General features: G+C 39.7%; 1 protein-coding gene across 5 annotated transcripts in view; it reads right to left on the reverse strand.

Moving 5' to 3' along the window:
• The window catches only part of BEGAIN (brain enriched guanylate kinase associated), a 157,914-nt gene that overhangs the window by 69,170 nt on the left and 61,374 nt on the right, over positions 1-27,370 (reverse strand). For 4 of the 5 annotated variants that reach the window (XM_086895442.1, XM_086895441.1, XM_086895439.1 and 1 more), the window contains one exon: positions 3,747-3,836. The exons of the other annotated variant lie outside the window; for it this stretch is intronic. In XM_086895442.1, coding sequence (XP_086751568.1) covers positions 3,747-3,836 — 90 coding nt within the window. The remainder of the gene's footprint in view (positions 1-3,746; positions 3,837-27,370) is intronic. 5 annotated transcript variants of the gene reach the window in all.

Here is a 27,370-nt window from a genome sequence, read left to right on the forward strand (position 1 = left end):
TAGGAATGCAATGAGAATGGGTGAGAATGAAGCCCACTGCCCAGAAGCAATCTGATATTGATCTCACTCTTTCTATTAAAGCACTGAGGTTGGAAGTGTGGTAGGGGAATACTGGAGAAATGTGATTTAGCATTAGGGATAGAATTTTGTTCCTATTTTATATGGTATAAAACATCCAGACAAAGGTTAATGGATACAGGTTATAATCTCCGTTCTCATCATAACCATGTCCTTTCTTTCCCAATCCTTTTCTCATTCCTCTGATTTGAAATTCATCTTTGTCTTCTTCAAGGGACTCATTTAGGTGGGTTGGCTTAACACTTTCATCAGAAAGGTCATGCTAAGCAGCTGAAAACATCAAATATACTCTTCTGGCTCAAGAACCAGTCAGAGAGAATCACTGCTGGGACTGGGGGTAGGGGAGGAACTGCAGATGCTTCTTTCCTCTATAGGCAGTGTATATTATATTATTTGAGAAAATGACTGAATTTTCCTTTTAACTATGTCTGCTACAGTTGTTTTCTGATCCTCTTTTGTGACAGAAGTCATGCAAGACAGAAGCTCCTGTTGCATGTCTAACTTGAATATGGATTCAAGGTGCTTGCCTTTAAAAACGTGCCCATGCAATAAAATGCTGGCCCAGATGTTTCTCCTAAAAAGCCCAGGAGGAAATGCTGCTCTTGCCTAGAGTGAGGCACAGCACTGTCCCTTCCCACAGCTCCAGAGGTGCTGGGTTCAGTCACTTCTGCTGCAGACTCTGTTCTTTAGCACTTGGTTCCCCTCACACATTGTGACATTGCTCAAGTGACCTGCCAGAGAGGTGAGCTCTGGGCACTTTCTGGAAGGCTTTCTGGCAGTAGAGTAGATCACTGGTTTGTTAACACAACTAAACAATTACATTAAATAACAACAATTTGATTTAATAAATTGATTAAATAATACTCCTAAGCTGGGACACACCCAAATTCTCAGCTGTGCACATGTAATTCAGATTCTGAGGGAAACTATTACTACACACAGACTCATGTATAAGGTGTTGAACAGGAACAATGAGAGCTACTGGCTCGTACCTGAATGAAGTTATTCTTCCTGAATATTTCAAGATATTTTTAGTTTTTCTACAATAACAAATGATCCTCAGCTCTTTGATCAACTTGATATTACAGCAAAAAAAAAGGGAAAAAAAACCAGAAAGGAGTTGCCATCTGTCATCTGTGGCTAATTATTTCAAGCCCTACCTTGTTTTATACACTGCAGCATACTATTTTGGGACTTGTTAAGTGAGAAGTCTTCTACTCTGCCAGAGTATAAATGAGTCCACCTCTAGCAAGTTCCCCATGGCTCAGCATGTTGTGCTGTCATTTCACACAACTTTCCTACCAGCTGAATGTCATAATTTATTAGTTCAGTATTTTATCCTGCTCCCCTGGCTGCACTGGTTTTTCAGTGTAAGACTCTGTTTTGTCACCTTATTTTTTGTGGCTGTATGGGAAAGGAGAGGGAACAGGACTGCATTCCTCCAAACCCTTGTTACCAGTCCTGCACCTTGACACAGGCCCTTGGGTAGTTTTTTGTAGCGAGCCAGCAGATGAAGGAGCTCTCTGCAGATTTGGAGGGACCAGGTCAGGCAGCAGGTGTTCATCTGAAAAGCTGCTCACACTATTCATGTGAAAAGCAATGCACAGCGTGCTCCTGCAGAGGGGACCCAGGAGCCCTTTGATTCCACCTCCCCTGTGGCTGTAGCACCTCAAGGAACTGTACAGAGTGAGGAAGCAGATTCATTACTCCAGACTTCCCCAAAAATGCCTCTTGTGCCTTGAGATGTGGATTACATAAACACAGGCCATCTTTTTTCCTTTTTTTTTTTTTTTTTGGCACATTATAACTGAACTACTTTAGCATTCTGTGTCAATGAAAACTTAGGTTTTACTAGAACTCTTGCTGATGCTGTTACTGCCATCTCATTAGCTGTCAAAGGTTAAAGTGCATCAGGCTGGATAAAATACAACCTATCCTCATTTTGTAAATGCTGACACTTGTCATACTCACTATTTTTAATTCTACCAAACAAACATTTTGATTTTTTATTAGTTCCTTCAGCAAGGTAGTATTTTTCCATATAACTAGAAAGCAAGTTTCCAGGTATTGTTTGACAGTCTAGATATGTTGGAACAGTGAGATTAAGGTCTGAGTTACTCAGCAGGAAAGAAACAAGCCAGTTTTCAGGAAATATAAAAATTTCTCCAAAAATTTAGATCCTTGTGAGCTTTTCAAAAAGCAGGTAAGAAAATGAAAATTATATTTCAATGGCTGTTTATTTTTATTTTTTATGAAATGGTTGAATAGGCTAAGCTAAAATCTTGGATTTGTGCATTTTAAGTTGCAGTGCACTTGGAGATAAAATGTGGTATTGTCCTCTACGAAAGTAAGCTTTTTTTATTTCATAAGTAATAACTACAAGTAAACAATGGTGGTAGGAAAAAAAACATATTTTCAGTGAGCCTTATAGAAAGATGACTAAGTATCATCCCAAGACTCATGAATTCCATGTGGACATCCATTTTAAAACAGAATGTAAGGTCAAACTCAGTGATTACACTGTGGATGTGTGAATTTATTCTGATTTTAAAGGACTTCCAAATATTCAACAAAGTTGGAATTATGGTCAAACATTTTGTGAAAGAGTTTTATATGACTGGATTAGGCTTCACTTCATCTCTTGATTTGAGCAAGAACAAGCAGCAGAGCAAAGCTCTTTTTGCATCAAGATCTTCTAAACCCAGGTAAGAGTAGAGTGTACCTGCAGAATCCCAGGGGACTGAAAAGCAGGAATTCAAACCACTTTTCCAAGATTGCTGGGTTTTCTTCACTCCACAGAGTATAAACCATGTGAAAAAATCAAAAAGAATCTCACTTATGTCTTTCTTACACTATCAGCACTCTTAAGATGAAATTTCTCACATAATCTCTTATTCAGAGAAAATCAATAGACTGCAGGAACCAATCTGAAGCTTAGCCTATCTTTATTTTTTAACCTAATTACTTCCTTTGAAATATATTACAGTATTTCATATGTCATTGAAAGGTATAGGATTAGTGAATGACATTTCTTCTACATACCTGCCACTTGAAATAAAGTCAAGCAAAAAAGAATAGACAGTGCATTCAGGAGAAAAGGAGAAGAGAATTTATGCAAAATATAGAAAACTGAGTCATTACTTTAACTTATACTACATGCTGCATAGAAATGTAAACCAAAATCAGTCATAACTCCCCCATCCTTTGAGTATTCTGCACCTATAACATTGGAAAAATCCTTAGTTCAGGAGACTCAAGATTAGTATAAACCTGATAAAGGAAAGAGAATATATATAAACATACACACTAGCAATTTAGAAAGGTGTGTGAACTGCCCAGATAACCAACAGTGAAATGTAATGCACCTGTATTGTCAAACTACTCCATCAGAAAAAGAGATTAACTGGTAGTAGGCAGCTGTGAATTTTGCAGCTTCTTAAACAACTTTCAGTTTTTATGCATGTCAATAACAATTATTACAGGCTTGGTTGAGGCAAGCATCTAGAGTGTTATAACAAACAGATCTGCTGTTACTCCCCTAGTCCAGAAAACAAAGTGGAACGGAACAATGAGAGACCACAGACTAACATGAAGAAATGAAACATTTTTACGGACATCAGAAAGTTAGAAAGAAAGCATAACTTCACAAAACATCACTTATTAGTTACCTGTCCCAGAGAGTAGGTGAAGATTTTGCGAGCCTGCCCTGGAGAATTCTAGGTTGCCATAGGCAGGTTGGCACCCAGGAATTTCGTACCCTGTAGCATGAATAGAGGATAAACCATGGCTAGGTATGGCTCATAAGACATACGAGTGATAACCTAGCTAGATTTGATTCATATTCGAAGGCTATGGCATAATTTGGTACTAATTATTATTCAGGATATCTTACTTTAAAGCAGTTTTAAAACTATAAAACAGAGTGATGCTACAGCACACATATTTACTAACTTTCTTGTCTGACTTTTGTAGGGCAGAATAAGCATTTACAATTGATCTTGTGATGGCTCTAAATGGGTGCTACTCCACCTCTTTTACTGCAGAAGCATTTAGTCTTAAGATTTGTGAAGCAAGCCCTTATATTTTTGCATTCCAAAAACATCAGCTTAAACAAATTTATGCTTCATTGAAAGAGGGTCATCAAAATTCCTTCTGAGCACCGTAGTGAGAACATGTTTAACAGTGTTAATTGAATCTGGGCTGAGGTTCAAGTCCTGTATACCAGGTTCTGTGCTCATCTACCAGCAGCAGAACAATAGCTGCAAAATGTTTGCTAGGAAAGAAAAGCACAAAGAGAAGCAATCTGAACTAGCAATAGCAGCTATGAATTACACACAGCAAAAGCAGATCCTGAGCCCAGGAGAAGGATGAGGCAGGCAAATTAGCAATGAGAACTGTTGCCCAGCATTAGCAACAGGTAAGATTCAAAACAGTCTGTGCAGTCCATAGTCAAGCAAATCCTCACTGAAGTCAAAGGTGGTTTTTCCTGAGTAAATTCTGAGTAAGGACTACAATATTTGACCATGCATAACACCTCATACAGTACTGCTTTATTCCTTTGCAATATCAGAAATAAAACATAACATTCCTGTAAGGACAAACTCAAAAAACCAAAACCAACCCTGGTTTTCCTCACACAAGCGTACCTATATTTATGAACCAGAATCTTTGTGTAAACTTTTCCGGTAGTGGCCAGTGATCACTAAACACGCAGAAAATCTTATCCTCCAGTATTCACCATCAATTACAGGTGGTTACTGCAAAGGAGGGACCTTCTGGGCCATGAACACATCTTTACATACGTGACAAATTTCAGGAGAGCTACAGAAAGCAGCAGGGAATCTCAGTGTTTATGGGAAAGGATAACCCTGCTGGGGCTCTTGCCACTGCTCTGTCTGCCCTGGCTTTGGCTTCACGACAAGGACTACTGGCAGCCAGGTGATGCTCTTTGAGACCACTCTGAGGAAATGCTGTAAGTGAATTCCAGCATTTTACTTTATTTATACCACCCAGTTGTACCTAAGGAAAAAACATTTAAGTATCTTTTAACTTCTTCCATACTGGACTCGGATTTAGTATGTGAAGACACACAGAAAAATGTGACATTAAAAAATGTGAGTTCCCAAGTATTAAGTGTTGTAATCACATGAATATACAGCAATATAAACTTTGAAATCAAACTGAGGGTGAGAATCAATCTTTGCAGTAAAACATCTCAGTACTGTTGGTTCTTCAGTGAACTGTCAGCATGACTTTGGATTATGCATTTTTAACAGCATTTTTGACATTCTCAAACTGCAAATGTCATAATCAATAGGTGAGTACATGTTTAATACACACAGTTCTGTAGTGTTCCACTGTGCATTTTCATTCTCAAATATGGATATTAGGAAAGCAGTCAGCTGTAGAAACATAGTTATGGAAATGGTCTTCACCTGGCTTTCCATTTTGTACTTGCATACTTTTAGGAACAAAACAGTAAACTACTCCTAAAAATCACCTGAACAGTATTAATTTTGAAAAAAAAAACAAACCAACAAAACAGGAAATTTAGGCACAGGTTTTTCCAGAATGAGCAGAGGTTTTTCAAGTCAGTACATTTTTCAAGTCAGTACATTTCACTAAGAAACACTCTATAGAAGTGTTCTAATGAAATAACAAAACTTGAAAATTCTGAGATAACTTAAATGAAAACATTAGGCTTTTCAAGCCTGCGAAATTAATTAAGTTTGGGCTCCTGGTGCAAAGAAGCCATTTGAGCAATGAGAAATCTCTGTTGCCTTCATACCATTACAAGTTCTCCTCCATGTAGTCTTTAATCTATCTCATGCCTTTTACTGATATAGAGCAAATGGCTTTGCTATAGGTAACCTTGACAAAATATTTTAAGGCTGTGAGGCTGTGAGATGTTTTGACAGAGATGGGAGTGGTGTAAGTTCCATTTTAGCTGTTTGTTCAGTGTTTTCCCTGACATCATTTTTGTAGTAAGTCACATGTAATTGCTCCATAAATGAGCTAAGACAGAAAAGCTCTATGCTCTAAATGTAGTGGATCTTTCAAAAGCTCCCCAAAGGGATTTAATAACATCCTGTCTCACATAATCAGTGTCAGTTATAGTCAGTCTAATCCTATTCTCATACGCAAGGTCGAAAAATAATTAGTAATGGTAAGATTTATTTGCCTGATACTAAACCACAAAAATTAATTTGTCAGCCTCTGCAGTTTACATGGGATATTGTTTTAGCATTGGCAAATAAGAAATGAGCAAAACAAACATTTTTGTCTATAACAACTGCAAATTTTAAAGGAGACAAAATGGGAAAAGGTCCTGGTTCTGTTAGTGTGTTGTTTCCTTTCTGAAAGAACATTTGTAAGAATTTTTTAAGTATTGCAGATAATAAACCAGCCTACTTAAAAAAAATATTGTGTAGTCACTCCAGACAATTAGTAGCTTACTACAGGAAAAAGATTAGTCTCAAACAACCTGATGATAATATTTTTTAGATTATCAAATTGTAAAACTACTTTTTTATTATGCCAAAGCATGATAAAGTAACTAATTATTCTCTTCTTTCTCCAGAGCTCTGCTTTTACTTTACTGATGTGATTTGAGGCTAACTCCAGCATCAAGTGAGGTTGGAATTTGGACACAGTGTTGTAATAGTCTGTATTTCCTTGTCTTGTCCTAGACCATGCAGTATGTTACCTCAAATGTTGTCTGTGGCTCTTCTGGCAACAATCACAGAGGATACTTACAGACATAGAGATAATTTGAAATAAAAAAAGACATGGATTTCTCACTGAAACATGATCAACACTGTCTAGAGAAGAACAGCTAGCTGCTCATCAGTTTTAGTGCCAGAAGGTCATTGATCCACTGTGCCTGGAATAGACACATACAGACTGCTATGTCTATTTAAGAAATAATTTCATAAGGAAAATAAATGCAATGCCCCTTATGCTCTCCTCTCCATATTCTGTAGGTGGTGAATAAAATTTTTTTCAGCTCTCTCTGAAACTACAGCTGAAGAGGGGAGCGAGAGTCTGTGAGAGAAGCCATTCCACAGATGCCAAGAAGAGTCCAGAAGGAGGGGCAGGAGGTGCCCCAGGAGCTGGAGCATGGGCAGCCCAGGTGCAGATCATGGTGAGAGTTGTGCCCCTACTGTCCCCCAAGGGAGGGACTCCACACTGGAATAGGGAGCATGAAGAGTCCTCCCACTGAGGAGGAAGGAGTGGCAGAGACAATGAGTGATAACCTGACCACAGCCCCAATTCCTGTCCTCCTGTGACACCTGAGGGGATGAGATAGATGAGAGTGAAGGAGGGAGGGGTGGTGGGAAGGTGTTCTAAGACTTAGATTTTATTTTCTTGTTATTCTACTTTGATTTCATTGGTGATAAACTGATTTCCCCAAGTGGGGCTGGTTTGGCTCATGATGGGGATTGGTGTGTGATCTCTCAGCACGTGAGCCTTCCGTAGTATTTTCTTTCCTCTCCCTGTCTAGTTGAGAAAGGAAGTGACAGGGCAGCTTTGGTGGGCACCTGGTGTCCAGCCAGGGACAACCCACATGTCTATTTTGCAAATTTCAAATGCAAATCTGAAAGATTTTTCTGAAATGTGTTTTCAGAAGTTGGAGAATTTTGTGGTTGCTCCACTTCTGAGAGGAAGACTTAGTGAGTAGATTTAAGCAGTCTTTAAGCAAAAGTCACCCCAAATCTTACACCTGTTAAAGGCAGAAGGATTTTCTGTAAAGCAGGAAGGAATGTATCCTAAATACATTTTGGTCTAAATTTTAGCTTAAAGTCAGTGATTTTTAAGACATGAAGGGGATTTGAAAGTCACCCTTAAACTGGGTTGTGCTATTATGATTTCTGTACTTGCCCAATTTAGCCCTATTTTACCCCGCTATGAACAACTTAAGGACAAGTACCTCTATTTTTGCTTCTATTAACACCATGAAGCTATTTTAAGGGCATGCTTTTATAAATACTAATAACCTGAGATGAAACATTGACAGAGCAAGCTGGGAGAACCACAGGGGCACCTTAGAACATACTGTCACGACTCTACATCTACATCCCGTCCTCATGGAGAAGGCACGTGGCACTGATGCTGATTTAGCACCAGAGACTTGCAAGATGCTGTCAGCTGTGCTTTCCTTCTACCTACTTTCCTTCCAGTCATGCCAGTGTAGGTAACTGGCTGTCATCTCCACAGAACAAAGGGTGAAGCTAATAAAAATATCAAACAATCCATTTTCTGTGAGGGGGTGGTAGTTCTATTCCTGGAGTTACCAGAACTATCCATGACCACAGCATTAAATAGTGTAAAAGCGCTGCAGCAATGTATCTTAATGAGTATTTTAAATATAACTCCCTAGTTGAAAAACAGGGTCCTATGGAAGCATGCATCCCATCAGTTGGGGTATTTTGCTGGGACTGGACCAATAGCTCTGCAGTGCAGAGACAGATGCCAACAGAGTGTGTGAGAATGTAAGGAGCCTGGGAATGTCCATGGAGAAGAGGGTGTTCATCTGAAAAAGGCCTGTTGGCTTCCATACCTCTCAGTAATTTTCTGACCAGGCAAAACCCCCCTTTTTTTTCACTCATCCTATTTCTCATCTGTTTTTTTTCTTCACTCTTCTAAAAATTTCCTGCCATGGCTTCTCTTTATCTCCAACTTTTCCCATCAGTTCAATCCCCAAATTAAATGTTTATTTGGCCACTGGCTCCTCTTGGTCCATTACCTGCTGCTCCTGGTAAGAGACCACTTCCAAGTGCCCTCTTGTGAAAGCCAGACACTAAAAACCCTTCACCTGCCATAAAGAGTTAGGGAGGGAGTCTTAGTCTTGGAACTCTAAGATCAAGAGAACTTGAACTGAGATTGAACCTACGTGAGATCTAGTTTAGAAACTAATGCTTTTGAAGTGCACAACTTTGAAAGTTTATAAAAAACACAGAACTACAGGACTGTTTTGGCTGGGAGGGACCTTAAAGATAATCTAGTTTCAGCTCCCCTGCCATGGTCTGCGACACCTTCCACTAGACAAGGTTGCTCAAAGGCCCATCCTACGTGGCACTGAGCAATTCCAGGGATGAGGCATCCATAACTTCTTTGGTCAACCTGAGCCTCACCACCCTCACAGCAAAGGATTTATTCCCAGTATTTTATCTAAATTTTTGCTCTTCTGATTTAAAACCGTTCTTCCTTGTCCTATCAATACATGCCCTTCTCAAATGTTCCTCTCCAGCTCTCCTGTAAATCACCTTTAGGAACTGGAAGTCCTCCAGGTCCTTTTCCTCAAGGCTATTCTCCATGCATTCTCTGCCCAGCCTGTATTTGTGCTTGGGATTGCCCTCACCCAAATGCAGGACCTTGCTCCTGGCCTTGTTGTACTCCATGAGGTTTGGGCCCACTCCCATCCCTGAGGCCTGTCCAGGCCCCTCTGGATTTCATCCCTTCCCTCAAGTGTGCCAGCTCCACTGCACAGCTTGGTGCTGTCAGCAAACTCGCCGAGGGTGTGCTGAATCTCACCATCCATGTTGATGGCAAAATGTAAAACAGTGTCCTCTTTATTCCTCACCAAGGTGTTTAAGCTGGCCTCACGTTACAGCCTAACTGCTGGCTGCAGGCTCTGGAATTATTTTGTGCTGGTTTTCAGGTGACCTCCTATTGACTGTGATCCCTCTTCGTGCTCCCTTAATGGCACTGACATCAAACTGGTGGGACTGGGATGGACTGAGATTCCTTTTCACCACATTGGCAAGCCTATGCTAACCATAACACAAATTCCTGACACTGGAAAGCTCCTTAGAATATTTTAGGTACCAGCTGCAAAGTAGGCTGGTTGAGGTCTTCTTAACGAGCGAAGGAATTGGCTACTTTTTTTTTTTTGCTATGAGTAAACACACCTTTTTTTTTCTTAGTTATATTTTCTGAAATAGCTGAGGCATTTTAACACAGAAATGTGGCATACAGCATTCCCATTGATACAGTCAGAATTTTGCAAAGCGTTAAGAAATCTGTCAGTGGAAAATTTTGGGTGGCCTCAGCGATCAGTAATGCTTCTGGGCCATCACAACTCCCTTACCTACCTATTTATCCACCTATATTTGTCAAACCACGTGGGCGGCCTTTTGTGAAGTAACTGTGTGTGAATATGCATGCACATATGTGTATGTATTTGTAAGCACATACTTTAAATCCACTCTTTTCAGGAAATATATGAGGAAAATAGTGCATAAAGGCTTTGAACTGCCATGCTTAGGCTATAAATATGTGAATGAATAATTATTACTCTATTAGGCGGGTTGACAGAGCAGTTGTGGTAGAATTGGAACTATTTGCAATGTTTAATTTTGTTTGTTGATGCCTTCAAAAAATTGTGTTGCCAAAACACAAATTATATTTCATTCAGACCCAAGGCAGTCAGTTCAATAGAGGTGTGTGAACAAAATATAGGGATTTATGACTAATGAATAAATGAACTTTCTGTTCTCAAAATGCTAAAATGACTTACTCTCTGTATGATAATATAAGCTAATCAGTTTTCCATAAATTTCTAAATAAAGTAGGTTGAAGCTTTTAAAAGTATCTGTGGAAACAGCTCACATTTTTCTAAACTTTTGCTTTATTGCATTAATGAGGTACTCTAGTTTGTATATGAATATCCAATATTGGCTTTAATCTAGTGGATTATTGCACCAAAATCCAAGATTTTGAAGCTTTGCATGCTTGGTGATCACTTTTCTTAGTATCATTGTGGTATTTTATTGTGGCTATATGACTTCACATTTTGGCAGTCTTTAAATGCATAAAATATACTAATAGGTCTGAAATTTAATAGTTGGCTGAGTACTGATGTTACTGATTATTAGGTTTGCAGGAGAAAAAGAGAAACAGGTGCAGAAACACTCCCTCCTGCAACTGCAGAAAAATATGATAGGAATTAGTCATTCAGCATCTGCATGGAAATAATCATAAATTGTTAATAATATCTCAAGTCTCCTTGAGAAGCTGGTCATCTGCATATTGTGAAAAACATCAGCTTCACTGTCCTACAACTTACAAACCATTGCTTTAAAGAAAAACCCCAGTCAGTGTTTTAAGGGTTAGAGATCATCCTTGCAATATAATTCAGTGACACCTGATAGTGTGTATACTGCTTAAATGCATTTTATTATTTCCAGTGGGAAGCAATAGCCATAAATGCATTGTATTTTGCCAAAATATACCTGTTTGTGGACATTTCCCATTGGAACAATACCCTCTAGTGTTTTATATATGGCTTCTGAAGGGTCAGTATTAGCAGTGGCTCTCCAATGCTGAAAGTGATAATACACAACAGCTTCTCTCAGGCATTTATTTTTATGATGAGTTTTTGCATAATGGCAGGAAACAGTTTTCATGAGGAATGGTTTTCTGCATGCAGGAAAACAAATATCAGATTGACCTAAGGGCTGTTCTCTCCTCCATTTACATTGGGTTCTTTTCTTCAACTAGCTGAATAAGAGCTGCTTCTAATGTAATTAGGCCATCACGAATCATTTCCCTCTACCTTTCCTCTATCAGAAATGCTTTGTTCCAGTGTCCCAGCAGCAGATCCATGGGGTTTTTTTCACCTTTTTTTTTTTTTTTTTTTTTTTTTTTTACTTCAGGCAATCTTTGCAACACTCCACCTGCCCTCCCTGAGTGCACTTAAAACTTTGTTTCAACGTGGAGAACATTATCAGGTTGAGGAGATTTCTGTGCCTATGTGTGAGTTTTTATCACTCTTAAGGAGTTGAATTGGAAAGATATTTTGGTTTCTTAGTTTGGAATATTAAGATGCTTAAGGTATCAGCTGCACAAATTAGTAATATATTAAAAGCTACCTTCTAAATCCTCTACCACCAGTGTAATTTTCCTTTTCCCCCATTTTTCAACAGTCTTCCTTGGAGCCTCTAAGTTTGAGAGCTTTAGATAATCACTGACTCATTTTGTTTTCTAGGAATGAACTATGTAAGAGGTCTTTTCTAAATATATGGATATATTTACTGCATACATCAACTGTGCTTGTATTTATATTTCATACCTTTCCCAAAATCTGCTGTGATGATTTTAAGTAGGGGGATGTGAATGTGTGAATAAAATCATACTGAATATAGAGTAAGATTATCTTTACCAAGAATAGAAGGTCTTTTGTGCAAAGACTGGTCTGTGCTTTCAGAGTTCCAGCAATCCATGCCTGGTGCTTCCAGAGAATCTAATAATTACAAGACATCCCTTAAAAATCACACACATTTTACACGGTAAGTAGAATGAGGCTAACACTTAAGACTGAAACATACTGTACCATAAAGAGGTATTCTAAATTACAGTAACTTTCATCTAGTCACTGAATGCAGTGCTAAAATGGCTTTTAGGCTAAAGATCTGTTTTCTAAGCAGCACCAGTAAACTATGGTGTGAGTTTCAGCAAGAGAAGAGATGTTGTCATGCTGGGGAAAGGCCAGTGATGTTTTTGGGAACATTATGCAGAATTCCAGTCACCCTTTTTCAAGAGAGATATTCAGTCTGGGAGAGACACACAGAAAAGGGTTTTTCTGAGACTCGAGGCATCTTAGAAAACAAGCTCAAAGTTTGTCTAGATCAGTCTATAAAAAGAAAAACTGAGTGGGGATATGGCTGATACTGTAAATGTAACAGGGAGGGGCAAAAATTATTTCCTCTAAAGAAAAGCGATGGCTTAAGAAGAAACCAATCATGATTACATTTACTACTGGAATTTTGAAGATTTCTAATTACAGAATGTGATTCTGAAACAGTTTTCAATAAGAGTAGCAGATAGAGAACCACTTAGAAGATGGAGTATAGGGTTGCCTGTAAAAGCAGTCCCCAAATGTCCATGTTCCTAAATGTCTTTTTTCCTAAATTGATTTTTCACACTGAGATTGTAAATAGGTATATTCTGACAATGGATCTCAGCCCTTCAGTAATTGGTATTTGTGGGAGAACAGAACCAGGCACCATATTAGTACTGCCAATGACTGGAGTCAGAAATGGAAGAAATGTCATTGAAAAAACCAGTCCTATCTTTCAGAACCTGATGCAGCTAATGAATTTGTCATTTGATCTCTGCTAGCTCTGCATTTATCAGTTCAACGGTTTTATGTGTTTACAATACGAATGCTCTGCTACAGAGCAGTTGAATTTCCAATTGAGAATACTATGATTACAGAGATAATATCTAGAGAAACATTCCCAGGAGATGCTTTCAGGCAGCTTAAAATCAATAGACATGATGAGTATTTTACATCTCTTCAGATTTTGCTTCTGATTTGACTATTACAACCCTTATCTTTTACCCCTGAAGAGCATGGGTGCTTTCACTGTGCATAGATTTCTGTGTTCCTTTTGCTGAGAATATTAAGCAGTGAGTGATCTGCTTCAGAAATCTGCTCACAGGAGAATTGGTAAATATGCATATAAACAACTGCCCTAGAGTATAATCTGAGCTATTTTTATGTTACAGTTTGGTAGGTTAGAAGAAAGAATTAATTAAAATAAGAGAGATTAGACTTCAGAAATTGTTTTTCTGACTCCTCAGAAACCTAGTCAAGGCTTCCTCTTCTGCTTGCCACTACAGATTTAGGTTATTTTTGCTAAATTTTGTTTTTATTGAGAATTTATTCAGCAGTGACTGTACTTCTGGTAAAATAATTCAGAGAAATTGCCTGGGCTAGCTGGCATGAAGTTTATCCCTTGTATATCCATGCAGGTTGTCTCAGTCCATCTCGCACTCTGTGGGGCTATTTGAATTGATTCTGTCTAGTTTTATGTGCCTTCCATTATACAGGACAGATTTTCTGTTGTCTGAGGGTACACTACATTCATTTTGCAGGCACTTCTCTATGCCAGGCACTGTTATATTGGAGCCTTGGGAATGTCAAATTAACAATAAAGCTCCCAATACAGAGAAAACCAGCTTGCTTTTCTGTTGCTTGACTTGCTCCCCTACCCTTTTCCTTCTTCTCCATTTAAAGTATGAGTTTATTGGGGGAGAGGAAATCTCAGGACCGTGGGACAACAACATGCAGCATAATGAATCCTTATCTCAGGATGGGAGCTCAAGTGTAAAGAGGAAAACTGAGGGGAAGATTCTGGTGGGTCAGTTGAGTGGAGGATCTTTTGAGAAAACAGGAAAAAGACTAAAAAAGCATCCAAGGGATGGCAGCCTTAACGTCTGTTAAAAACATCCCAATACTCTCAGATCTGAGCAGTGTTATATTTCAGGATAACTAATGGGACATTACCCTGCATACCAATTTATACCACACAAATACCAGTGAAACATCTGAATCCAGAATAGTGCAGGAAACAGAGCTGACTCAGAGGCAAATAAAATGCAGCATTTCACTGTCCTGTGGATGAGTGATATTGAAGGAGGTGGCAGGGCTGTGCAGGAGAAGGCATGGTGCTCCTGCTTGTGCCAGAACAAGGGACCATGACCACAGCTGATTGCAAGAAGGATAAGCAAGAGTTTTTAGTCTACTCAGAGCACCCTATCCTTTGGCAGTAGCAGTGCCAAGTCTCTGGCAGAGACAAAGCAGGCAGCTGCCCCAGCAACTGCATACTTTGTCTGTGTCTAAAGCTGGCTCTGCAAATCCCATTCCATTTATTTCAGGGCTTGAAACATGTACTATACCTGGCGCACGGCCCATCCTATGCTTTGAAAGTGCTTTGGGGAAAAAAAAGTGCAGCAAAACAAAATTGCCAGGTGTGAGCAATCAGAGCACAATTAAATCTATTATGAATGGAATGAATTATCTCCTTAAAAAAAAAAAAAAAAGAAAAAAAAAGCTGTTGTGGAACATGTCTCATTTAGCAATTAAAAGATGTATATGTTCAGGTGAGTCTTATTACTGCCTGGCTAACTCCTGTCATGTGGTTCTTCAAACTTTCTCTTGCCAGAACAAGCTGTGTGGCAGAAAACAGACTCAGTTTTCATCCAGATGTACATCAGTGAGTCACGGGCATGAGACTGTTTTATTCAGTATAGACAATGTCTGACTAGGATAACAGCAAACTAATACTGTTAAAACTAGAGAAACAGAAATGCAGAATGTGAAATGGAGAGAATCTGATCGCATGGAATATACCTCTCAAAGGGAGGGCATCAAGCATGAAAGGTGGGACAGGCTCGGAAGGAATACCTGGCTGAAATGTAGCTCCTGCTTTCAAGCCATGAGTACAGAAAAAATATTCTCTCTAACCAGTCTCACAGAATTTGGGGCTCTGGAGTGCCCTGAGAGGCTGTGCAGACACAGATTTGCCTGAGGACAAGTGGCCAAGCTCCCCAGCACTACTGGAATTTCTCTGCAAGGCAGGAGGTACAGGTCCTTGGTGGAGTTTGACCATGGTGCTTCATATCCCCCCACCCCACACAGATGGTTAACATGGAGCTCAGCAGTTGTGATCTCTTACATTAAAAACCCAGAGGTAGTGGTGTATATCCCACATCTTCAGTGATTTGAGCAGGGAGCTCTGTTTTATTTCAAACTGAAGACCTTAGCCTTGTTTCTACTTCTTCTCAGGATGCAGTCTTGCTAGGTGGCTATCAGCACAAATTTCCATGCCTTCCACTTGAAACTTGACACTGGATAACCAGGAATACAAAGTCATGAAGCCAGCAAGACAGAAAGCAAAAAAAAACAATAACAAAAAAACCCCCCAAAAAATCACTTCTATATCTCTACTTTTCCTGCCTATATTGTATTTCTCTTTTCAGCTGTTTCAGGTCTCTGGGTTCTTTTTTCAGGAGGTCTGAAAGTCCCCTCTGGACCCAGGGATCAGTTCTAGAAGCAGTGCCATGCCTGTATTTTGTGCCCAGAATACGATTTGGCTCAGGCAGCCGAAAGAGCAAGCATGTGTACTTTAGCTGCAGTACACTAATGCTAACTAGGCTGTGCAAACAATTTAAATTTTAACACATTCCTTTGGACTTGGACGCCAAGTGCAACTGATGGTTAATTGGGCCTGAGGTTTGAAACAGTGCTAACTCATTATGGTACAAACATGAAAACCAGAAGGTCTGGTCTGGGAGCTGGTCCCCTCAAACAAGAAAACCCAACATGTACAGGAAGCCAGAAAAGCAGGATTTCCAGTCTGGTAGTGGGTCCAAGACACAGAGAAATCTGGTTCGTGCTTGTGCGAGCCTTACTGGTCACGAGCAATTAGAGTCAAATTACCAGCTCAGTCAAAGGGTAACATTCTAATACTTCCCTGAAGGATACTGAAACTCTGGGCCAGTCCTCAAGGAGTTGGAAGAGCATCATGTGGCCATTTAGCCAAACCTTTTAGGGCTGCAGATGTCAAGTGTGCCTGTAAATAGCAGATTGCACTTGCTTTACTCTCATGTCATTTTAGAGTCTCTAACTCTCCCCTGGTCCCTGCTAAAAGGTATCATCATCTCCTTTGCCAGAAATGTGCTACTGCTTAGTAGCTGAGTAATGGGGTTTGTCTCTGCAAAATAACAGCTTTAGGATCCTGCCAGCTCCTGACCAGAGCTGCAGCCTCTTGGCTTCTACAAGTATAGAAGTTACTGCATTAAAGCAGGGTAGATTAAAGGATTGTCTCTTGCTTGACTTTTGAATTGGGGAAAGCATCAAGCCTGATAAACAGACACCACAGCTGAGCTAATGCAAATGCCAGTAGTTGGGTAGCACTTGATGATGAGGTAAGCAGTCCTCCCCAACCCCCATCTGCTGGGTGGTATTTGCAGAAGCTGGTGACTGCTTAATAATGTTATAGTCTGCAAGGGACCTCTGGGAATGTGAGATGAGAGAGGAAGTGTTTGTGGGAGAAAGAAGCACTAAATAAAGATAGCTCATGTGAGAAAACAGCAAGTCCTCAATTATCAAGATAGTTTATTCAGAACAGTTTGTGTTTTCTTTTTGATCTGACATGTTCTCCTTGCTTTATAGAAAGAGAATTTTGGGAGCTGAAAGGCTACCTCCCCTCAGCTTCACTGGTCTTGCTTGTACATTGCTCATTCCTAACATCCCTTTGATTTCCTCTGCATAATGAGAACTGAGAGTATAAAATTAAGTGGTTTAACTTTCTCAGGTCGTTATACTGCATTTGTGCAGAACAAGATCACAGAAAGGACTGGAATTTCTCTACTTCCTGAGCAGTAGCTATTCTGCAGGAAGGCTGACAACCTCAACCATCAGCAGAGCCTGCTCTAACTCACTGCTAACCACTGCACTATTGCAACTAATGAACATCTGAGCGCTTGGTTTTAGAATTCAGAAATTTTTTACAATGTATTTCTTTCTCTACTTTTCTTGCTGCTACAGTGCATTTTGTTACTTATTTCAGCAGCTGCAAGTCAATTTCTCTCACTCTTTGGTCTTTCAGAAGAAACTGCATTCCTCCATTGCTACTAGAAGTCTTGGGCTTGATCCTGGCAGCTGCATTACGCTTTTAGATGAGCAATCTTCTTGAATACTTACAGGAATATCCAGTTATAGCTTGTTCTAACAGAATCTTTCTCACTCTCTTTCTCCTTTGCAAAGTGTATTTTGGCATCATCCCTGAACTTCCTACTGGCAGCTACCCCTTTGCTGAGAAGTGACATCCTTTCACGGTCTAATGCCCAGTATCTTGTTCCTGTCTTGTTTACATGTAATCTACTTTTAACAGCTCCAGACATCTTGGCAGGAGGGCCAAAGCACACTCACTAGCTCTATTTCATGGCCTTTTTCTGATGAGGCTTAGACTTGCTCAGTTCCCTATGGACCCTCTGATGAGTATGGAAGGGGAATTTAAAATCCTATTCTTTTTCTTCCTTGCTGTGTTCCAGTGCAACAGGAATGGCAGTTCCTGCACTCTGGGGAATACAGAGAAGCTGAACTGTTTGGATAGCAAGAGATGGAAGGGTATGGGACCAGCAGTGTCCTGTATCTGCATTACTGGCTGACATCTGGGAGAGCTCTGTAGGAGTCTAGCAATAAAACTATACAATTTCTCTTCAATGGGCTTTGTCTTAAAGGCATGTTTTGATAATTGAGGATTAGTTTATGCCTTGGTGCATAATATTGAAGAGCCAATGGGAATTCGAGGTTTCTGCTATGATTTCATGTGAATTCTCTGGCCAAACCTGTGGCCAAAGATAAATTTTAATAGTAATATCTCATTATATGACAGGATTTTTATGCTCTTAGATAATTGCTTACTAATAGATTATGTATTTATAACTGGGAGAGCCGTGATCTGCTACCTTCTGACTCCTGAAGACTAATGCAGGCAGATAATCAGCTCCATCACCCCATTATTCAGACCTGAGTTAGCAAAAATCCCTCACATATTAGAAAGTTCTGGCAATTAGCCCCTTTTGATTGTTTTTCACTCTCAATATATTTCAGAACCACTGCAACCAACCATTTGTCTTGGACAAACAGACCAAGATAAAACTACAGAAATGGGAAACTGAGGAAGAAAAGGAAAAAAATTCAGGTTAGGTAGTGATGTGTTCGGCCAGCTGTGCACATTTCTGGTTTATAGCATGAGTTACAAAGTGTTAGTACATTGAGTATCAGTATTAAAAGTGGGAATAAGTCACTAAAACTATTGTGAGTCCTGCGTACCCTGTAGAAAGCTGAAGTGACCTCTTCAGCTTTTGCTAGATACTTCATTAAGTGTTAAGGAAAATAAAAGAAACAAATAATTTCCATTTTGTGAGGGTTTCACATTCTGGTGTGGAAAGGCCTTTCATTTCAGTCAAGCCTTGCTTTCTGATTAACTCCCATGGGTAGTGTAAAAGTATTAATAAATTTTTCTATCCTCACTGTACTGATGTTCAATCACAAGCTTTTTCCAGCTCTGCACTTTTTTAGAGGACAGTAATTCGTTGAAACCATTCTTAGCAAGTTGATGTCAATCTGGTTACAAGTAACAATACATTCCATTTCCATTTCCCACTTTCAAATGAAGTTGAATGATGGCAATACAAGTCAGAAAAGGGATTTAAGATAAGTTGAGGTCTCTCTAGATTTCTATGAATACAAGGTTCATTTTTTTATGGTAGGCAGCAATTTTTTGTACATATCCCAACATTTTTCTGTTCATTTAGACCTGACAAGGTAAATGAGTAATAAAAGTGAAAAAGAAAAAGTAGATGCAAAGCAAATGCAGTTGTCTGGATTTATTGAGCCCAGTTGATGGTGCTGAAATTATTTTTTCTTATTTTTATAGTAATTTGTTTTGTTCAGGCCTGCTAGTGTATGTCAAACACAACATAAATGAATAAAGAAACCAACCTTTCTTATTCAAAAACGAATAAAGAAATAAGCCTTATGTGTCAATAAAAACTATGTACTCTAAAATTAGTGTCTGGACTGCAGCTCAGAAAAATAAATAGAGAACAATTTGTTCTCTTTTATGTAAATTGAATTTAAGCGTCAATAAGAAATACAACAACTTTTACTTAAAATGGACAGTCACACGGAAAAACATAGGTAGCCTCAGGAAAGACAAGTAAGGGGCTGGGCAGGTGAACCACCTCAGTTGTGGGGAGGTAGAACACAGTCGAAATGTTCTTGGGGTATGCTCCCAGCAGCACATATGGCAACCAAATCCAGACTGTGATGATGGCAATGGGCCATGGGAGTGCTTTTCTTGGAGGCTTTGACTTGCAGGTTACCTGGTACAGACGGACTATGAGGAATGACCCCAAGAAAGGAAACTCACTCCCAGCATTGACTCCCTATAGCATTTTCTGGGGACTGTCTGAAAAGTTCTTGAGATGTACATTAGGATTTCAATGGGCTGCAGAAGGAGGTGCCCGAGAGAGCTCCTGAGCAAGCCATTGGCAGCCTGTGCTGCTCCAGATGAACTGGCATGGGAAAAGGTCAGAGGAATCCCCATTTGGAGAGCCTGGACTGAAGCAGAAAGGTTAAGGGGCAGGAGAGAGAAACAGAGTACACACTCCTTTCTCCTATGATTTGCTGGGTACTCGTGCCTCCTTGGACATCACGGCTGAGATGTTTCTTGCCTGGTTCAGTTGTATCCTCACCTTTCATTTGCAGCCTGGGAAAGGAGCAGTGAGAGAGCTCTGTCAGTCACTCCATCCCCCCTAGAGCAGAGACCTCTACCCCGATGAGCCTGACTCAGTAAAACCCAAGGTCACCTGCAGAGAAACTTCCGGATGAACCCTCAACTCACAGGGCTGACATTACTGAACCCCCAGTCACTTTTACCAGGCATCTCTTGGCTAGTGGTATTTCATACTGTCTTTATAGATTGTGTAATGAGTTGAGGTTTTTCTCCTCATTCCACTAATTTAGTGTGACTGGAAGTACTGAGAAAAATCTGAGACAGATATATTTTAAGTATCTGCAGGCTTGGAACAATAACTCCACAGTGAAGCATCACTGGTGTGAAATACTCCAGTATGCTAATTTAGATGTTAAACTGTGTTAGAACTTGGGTGCTTAAGGTCAGGGTGATGTGCAAAACCTTGGGTAAAATCTGTGGGTTTAATACTGAAGTATTGGTGGCAGACTGAAAATACTTCTCTTCTGGTACATGCCAGACATGAAAGTTTTAATTAAGTAATGTACTTTGGACCTTTTATTTTTTCATGTTATGTGCTTTTTTTTTACTCTATTTGGAAGCTGTACTTGTGTCACGCTGTTGGCGAGGGAACCTCTGTACTTAAGAAGATTGATGCAGTGTTGCTGGTTCTCTCCTGTGGCCCTGAAGCACTTTGGATGTTTGCAAATGCCAAATGAGCCACATGAAACACTTTCAGTATGTGCTGTGGCAAACAGGCAGCAAACATCATATTTGGGCCAAGTTAGCACTGCCGTGTCAGCCAGTGAATGAGTACATTGCAGCTATTAAAAAAAACCACAGTGGAGTGTTTTAACCTATTTTTAATCCATAGAAGAATCTTGTATCCACTGAGGGACAGATTATGGACACTTCTGCATAATAATTTATAGGAGAAATATAAATTTCTGCTGTAAGTACCTCATTCTTGTACTTTACAAATGAGATACAATGTCGCAGGAAGTATTTGGAGAATGCAAGAGGGGTGCTTAATTAATCCGACATCTTTGACATTTCAGAGCCAAAGCAAGGAAGGCAAATATTTGGACCCTAAATTCTGAGTGCCTTCTTACCTGCTGTTGTACAAAAATGAAGTACAACAATGAATGGATACTCAGTAGTGAAGTAGGTACTGCTATCAGTGCTAAAGGTAAATGGCTTATTGCCTTCATCTCCCTTTTCTATTCTTATTGAGTAAAGAATCATCATGCTTGAAGGTAAATCAGATCTGCCTTTTAAGGTGCAGTGTGAATAGATTGTGGGTTATAAATTTTATCTCCCTCTGGGCTAGAATATCTTCCTTCCCATGCTGTTAGGCCACTGCACTTTATATGCCTTTTCTCTTCCTTCAGCTTCTCACCTAATCAAATGTCACAGACAATCTAAACAGCAAACAAGTCACAAAGAAACAGATAAAGAAGGTATCACAAATTTTACGGTAATACAAGACTGAATTAAATACTTTGGGCCACAGGGATGTGCCTCCTTATTGTGTTCTATAATCCATTTCATCAACTGATCGGGATTTTTCTTAAAATTAACTTAGTTTTAGTCTTTAGCCCCATTTTTATGGTTACAAATAGTCTTTCAACTACAAGACTAAACGTATTCCTGCTCAGTTTGTGCTTGTTTTTTTAATACCCATGCTGCCCTGTAGCTTAAAGCATTTATCTACTTCTCTCCTCACTCATAACTCATAAAGATGAGGGTGGGGGGAAATGAGGTAGTCAGAAAAATTACTTGTGAATAACTGAGGTTTAAGAAGGAATCTCCTTGTAATTGAGATGATAGGTGAATTTGAAGATTGACCTTTTCTTCTCCTTTGTCCTCTCTGTTGGTTCAAGTCAGTTACATTTACTGATTTGTGAGATTTGGCCCCAGAGAAAAGAAATTGCAGAAATTCAATTGAGGGAAACATAGGGACAACCTACAAGGGCACTCTAACACCTCAGGGATGAGATTAGAGGGGACTGAGGACATCCGGACAAGGCTGGGAGGAAGAGCTAACCAAGAGATATTTGCAGTGAACACTTTTGCTCTATCTCAAGGACTGATGGTTTTGCTCTTGTAACTAAAGCAGTTTCATATTTTCAGTAAAGATTGAATAGTTATTTTGATAGTTTTTTAAACAGGACTTGCTGATAGCTGCTGTTGGCACCCTGCTCCCTCTGTTCTCCAAAAGAATGGTGTGTTTGTTTACTGTTCCCAAATTCAGAGCACCTTTATCACCACATTAACAATGCAATGAGATTTTTAATACCTCGTTTCTCCCAGTAAAGATGGAGGCATGGAGGCAGAGACACACAGGCTCAAAGTCCAGTGTCAGGGCTAAGTTTCTCCTGCCCCTGGACCCTCTATGCAGTGGTGGTGTTCCCCTTGCCCAGGTGCCCATGGTTTTGCCATGTGTGCAGGCAAGGCCTAGGAAGGCAGCTGTGAAATTAAAAAGATTTCTGCAGACATAATTTCTCTGAAGCATGTTTCCTGCATAAATGTCTGCAAGCTCCTCAAAAAGAGAAAGATCCATCCCTTGACTTATGCTAAAGTGGTTCCAAGGAAGAAGCCTGCTCTTCCTTGTAGCAGAAACATATGTGTTGTAAATGTCAAATCACTGCAAGATTTGTATTTTGATGTCGTTTGTAGCACAGGCTACAACTATTTTTCATTCAAATAATACATCTTGGCTGGGAAGCTGATAAGCAGTCTCTGAGATTTAGTTATCTTTTTTTTTCTACCTTGCAGATACTTTCTGTGTGACTTAATCCCTTCCAGTTCCAAGGAAAAGCTTTGATCTTCTCATGTATTCCTATGAGCTGCACCAAGTAATCTCAAATAGATTTTTGGTGCTGTGACCTTTGCTAGTGTTAAATTCTCTTCCTTTGCTGGTCAAGTGAAGGCCTGCAGGGCAGGTTCAAACTTTGGACAGTGGATGGCTGAACTTCTTTGCTCTCAGTCACACAGCTTGCTTTCACAAAATTCTCCTTCCTACTGGTGCCAGTGTTTTGGTTTTTTTTCATGGTTGCTCTCTGATGTTCATTAAGTTTTGTTTTTAATAGTTCACTTTGTCCTCTGGCAGGGGTTTTTATAGTGCTAAAGCCAAGTAACCTTCTTTCCTCTTGTAGTCTTGAGCCCAGTAATGAGATGCTCACAGACTGAGAATGTTCAGCTTTGCACGTTATGGAATTTTGTGAGGTCAAAAAGTGGAAAAGAATATTCACTAAAGAAAATTCAAACTAAGGGTCTACATCCTCCAAATCAGCCTGAAATATGCTGCCTCATGGATCTTGAACACAGATTTTTAAGATTTCCTTACAAACTGAATGAATATTAAGTTCTTTTTAGGAAAAGATTAAAGAGTCAGGCTTTCCAAATAGGTGCTTCTTATGAACTGGAATTCATATGAAAAACTTTCTGTGAGGAGAGGGTAAGAAGGCCCAGTGATGGGCAGGCTGATCACACTATACTGGATGACCTATTGATTTGGCAGTGCATGCAGTTCAGCATGTTTAATCATTTTCCACTTTGCACAGGCTGCTTTATTGCCCTGAATTGGCACAGCTCTTGCCTGCACATCAGGGTGATGGAATACAAGCAAAGGGTTCTGAGCAATTCTTGAATTTGAGGAAACAACATCTACAACAAGTAACAATCTGTTCTGTACTGGGTAGGCATGTACAGGTTGATAGTGTTGGTTTCTTTGTTTGTTTGGTTTTAATTGTTATTTCATTTTTCAGTATCAGACACTTAAACACTGTGCCTGAAACCACACTGTTCACATCCTTTTATAAAACATGACTGTCATCTGTTTACTAGTAGTAATGGCAGTGCCTGAGCAGTGCTAGCAGAGATGACTGGAAAAGATGTCTGTGCTAATATGATAAATGCCACTGTTCAATTTCAAGCAAAAAACAATTTTACGGAACAGCATGTCACACATCAATTAATTTTCTCCCTTGCTCCAAGCTGAAGCTAATCTATGTGTTTGCAGCACACCTACTACCTCACTATTCAGACATTTTCAGGTTTAGTGTTTAGAAGGGTTTGATATTCATTTAACTAATTGGGGAAAATAAAGACTATCCAGTTTTATAAATAAAAGAACAGAAATGAAGAATAACCATGTTATTCTGAAGTACTAGATGACCTTAGTTAAAATGGAGCTCTACACAAACATTAATTATGCCCTGAGCTTCCTGCTGAGTAACTGTGTTCAAGAAAAATTGCTCCCTTTAAGTCAGTGCAAGCTGGCACTTCAGTGAGTATGTAGGGGTTTGTAATGGGCTGAAATGTGCACCCTGATGTTTCATACAAGTGACTTCCACAACTCTGTTCCTTTTAGGCTCTGAGGAAAGGCTTCTGTATGTTCACAGGAAATGTGGGGCCTGGCTTCCCCGGTTTGTAGGAAACAACAGCAATGCTTTACTTGCAGATGGAAAATCATTTTCCCCTGGGAAGTGGCTCTCAAAGGTTTGGTTTTTTTCTTCTCTAATGTGAGCGCACCACATATTTCATGCATGAACATTAGGATATGAAGAAATCTAACACTGGTATGTGCAGACATGGAATTGGTCACCCAGATGACCATGGCTACAAGCACAAATATGGTATCTATACAGAAGTGAGTTTGTGTGTATGTTCATGTCTGCCTATTTCTATCCACAGCTTAAAATGCCTAAAGGAAAATAGGGAATGTCCCACTCATTTTGCCATTTTTGTATAGAAACCCTCTGTCTCTTTCAGGTAAGTGCTTTCTTTTAAATGAAATTTAGAGTTGCAGACCCATATAATTATAATGGATTGAACTCAGTGTTTATCAGAAATTATTCTGCTGGATGGCATCTGTTACAGGGGTAAGAAATATGCAAATTGAACCATGTAAAAGGAAAAAAATTCTGGAATTGAATACATCTGCAGTAGATACAGATGTTGCCTTTTAAACTCCCATTCTGTCCAATGGGAATTTCAGTGTAGAAAGGACCTAGACTGGGAGTCTGTAGAGTCATAGAAAAAGTTAGGTTGAGTCTTGGTTCTGACAGTCATGTGGTCAAACCTCTTCTTTAAAGCAGATTCAGTCAGACCAGATTACTTAGGGCCTTGCCGAGTCAAATTCTGAATATCTTTAAGGATGAGAATTTCATAACCTCTCTAAGCATTCTACCTTAATCTTGCTCTCTCCTATTGTCTGGTCTCAGACCATTGATACAACCAGACTTGAATTTGACCAAAATGCACACCAAGAAAAATGTCGCATTTAGAGAAAACCAAAACCTGTGGCACCGCAAAATTTTTGTCTGTTAGGAAAATCATTAGTGAGAACTGAGGAAGGGGGAGAGGATTTGATGTCAAAGCACTGAAACTATTAGATAATTTAGCACTTTCAGGGCTGCCTTGCAGTTTCTACTGTAAAGTTTTAGTGGAGTAATTCTTGCTTAGCCTTTTGTATAGACATAGAATCTCAGAAAAGTTTGGTTGGAGTGGGACATTTAAAGGTCATCTAGTCCAGCCAAAGCCCCTGCAATGGGCAGGAACATCTTCAAGTAAATCAGTTTTTTCAGAGCCCCATCCAACCTGACCTTGAATGTTTCCATGGATGGAATATCTATGGACCACCTCTCTGGGCAACCTCTGCCAATGTTTCACCAACTTCCTTGTAAAAATAAAGATTTAAAAAAATTTCCTTTAAGGAACAATTTAATTTTTTTTAGCCTAAATATACTCTCTTTTAGCTTAAAACCATTTACCTTTGCCTTCTCACAACTAATCTTACTAAACAGTGTGTCTCTGTCTTTCTTATAAGCCTCCTTTAATTTTACTGGAAGGCTGCAAAGAAGTCTCCCTGGAGCCTTCTCTTTTGCAGGCTGAACAAACCCAGCTCTCAGCATTTCCCTCTCCAAGAGGACATGCTCAACCTATGACTAATTGAACAGATTCAGCCTTCCAAAAGAGTTTATCTGGTGTTTAGCTCACTTCTTGTTTTCTCCACTGACATTTCCTGGCTTATGGCTCTTTTTTCCTGCTGAAGGAAGAGGGAAACTCTCCTATCATGGGGCCTCAGTGCAGCTGGCCATCCCATTGCATGACAGAGGTGATTGCTAGAATCTAACTGCAGACACTGATGGTGGCACTACTAGAATGGCAATCAGAAAAAAAAACCCACTGTATGCTTGTCCTCCAGTGCCTTTGATAGGTGCTGCCCAGTGAAAGCTTGGGCATCCTTACTTTTTCCATTACCGTAAAACTTCTTTGCTGAACTCAATATAACTGCACAGGGCTAGGGAGAAGGCATATCTGTAGCCTGCAGTAGAAAATCCAGTTTAGTCTTTCTGCTTTAATATTATCACTGGTGTACTGCAGGAATGGCCAGAAGACAATAATTCTTCCTCCTGAGTGTTTTAAATGTCTTCCCAGTGCAGCTGCAGAATTTATTCATTCTCATTCCAGTCGTCTCCTTCGATATCCTTTTAATTTGATGCACGACACCTTCTCTGCTAGAGCAAAATGTCACAAGCAGGCAAGGTGCTCACTTCTGAGGAAAAGCAGCCTGATCTGCAAGTCACTTTTTTCAACCTCATACAGATTTTTTATTTTTTTTTTCACTCTCTCAGTTGGAAAGATAAAGCTTACTTCTAGTATTGCAAGTGTAAGCAGCTCTGCTTAACATTAATTTTAGGGAGAACTTCTGAAAGTGTATTTTAGGAAGACTCAGCAGCTGGAAATGGATGTGTCTATAAGCACACAGACATATGTACAATGTACCCAAGCCTGACACTTGAATAGATGCAGTGCTGGTACAGTTTTCCTCCTGGAAGCCATAGAAAGCTGGGGTTGTCTGAGAGCCACAGATAAAGAAGGAAGGCAGGTGAATGTCTTAGCTGAAACCTGCAGCTGCAGAAGAGGAACCTGGAATGCAGGATTCCCACTGCAGAGCCCCAGGACCAGGTGCTCTCCTGTGCTGCTTGCTGCCTTTGGGCTTGGAACAGTCACCCATAGGCTCTTAGACACTGGGCTAGGGGTGCTGCAGTTGCTGAGCTTATTCATGTAAGTGCTGAATGTTTTGTTTCAAATTACATGCTGAAAATGTCCATTTGTTCCCATTTGAATATACTCCATTCAAATTTGCCAAGATTTATGTTCTAAAATGGGAGCTGATGTCCCATTCTTTACAATCACTGTATTAGCACTCAAATAGTCTTGCTATCCAG

Source organism: Cyanistes caeruleus, chromosome 6 (genome assembly GCF_971803275.1).
Source record: "Cyanistes caeruleus chromosome 6, bCyaCae1.hap1.1, whole genome shotgun sequence".
In the NCBI taxonomy this organism is placed as follows: domain Eukaryota; kingdom Metazoa; phylum Chordata; class Aves; order Passeriformes; family Paridae; genus Cyanistes; species Cyanistes caeruleus.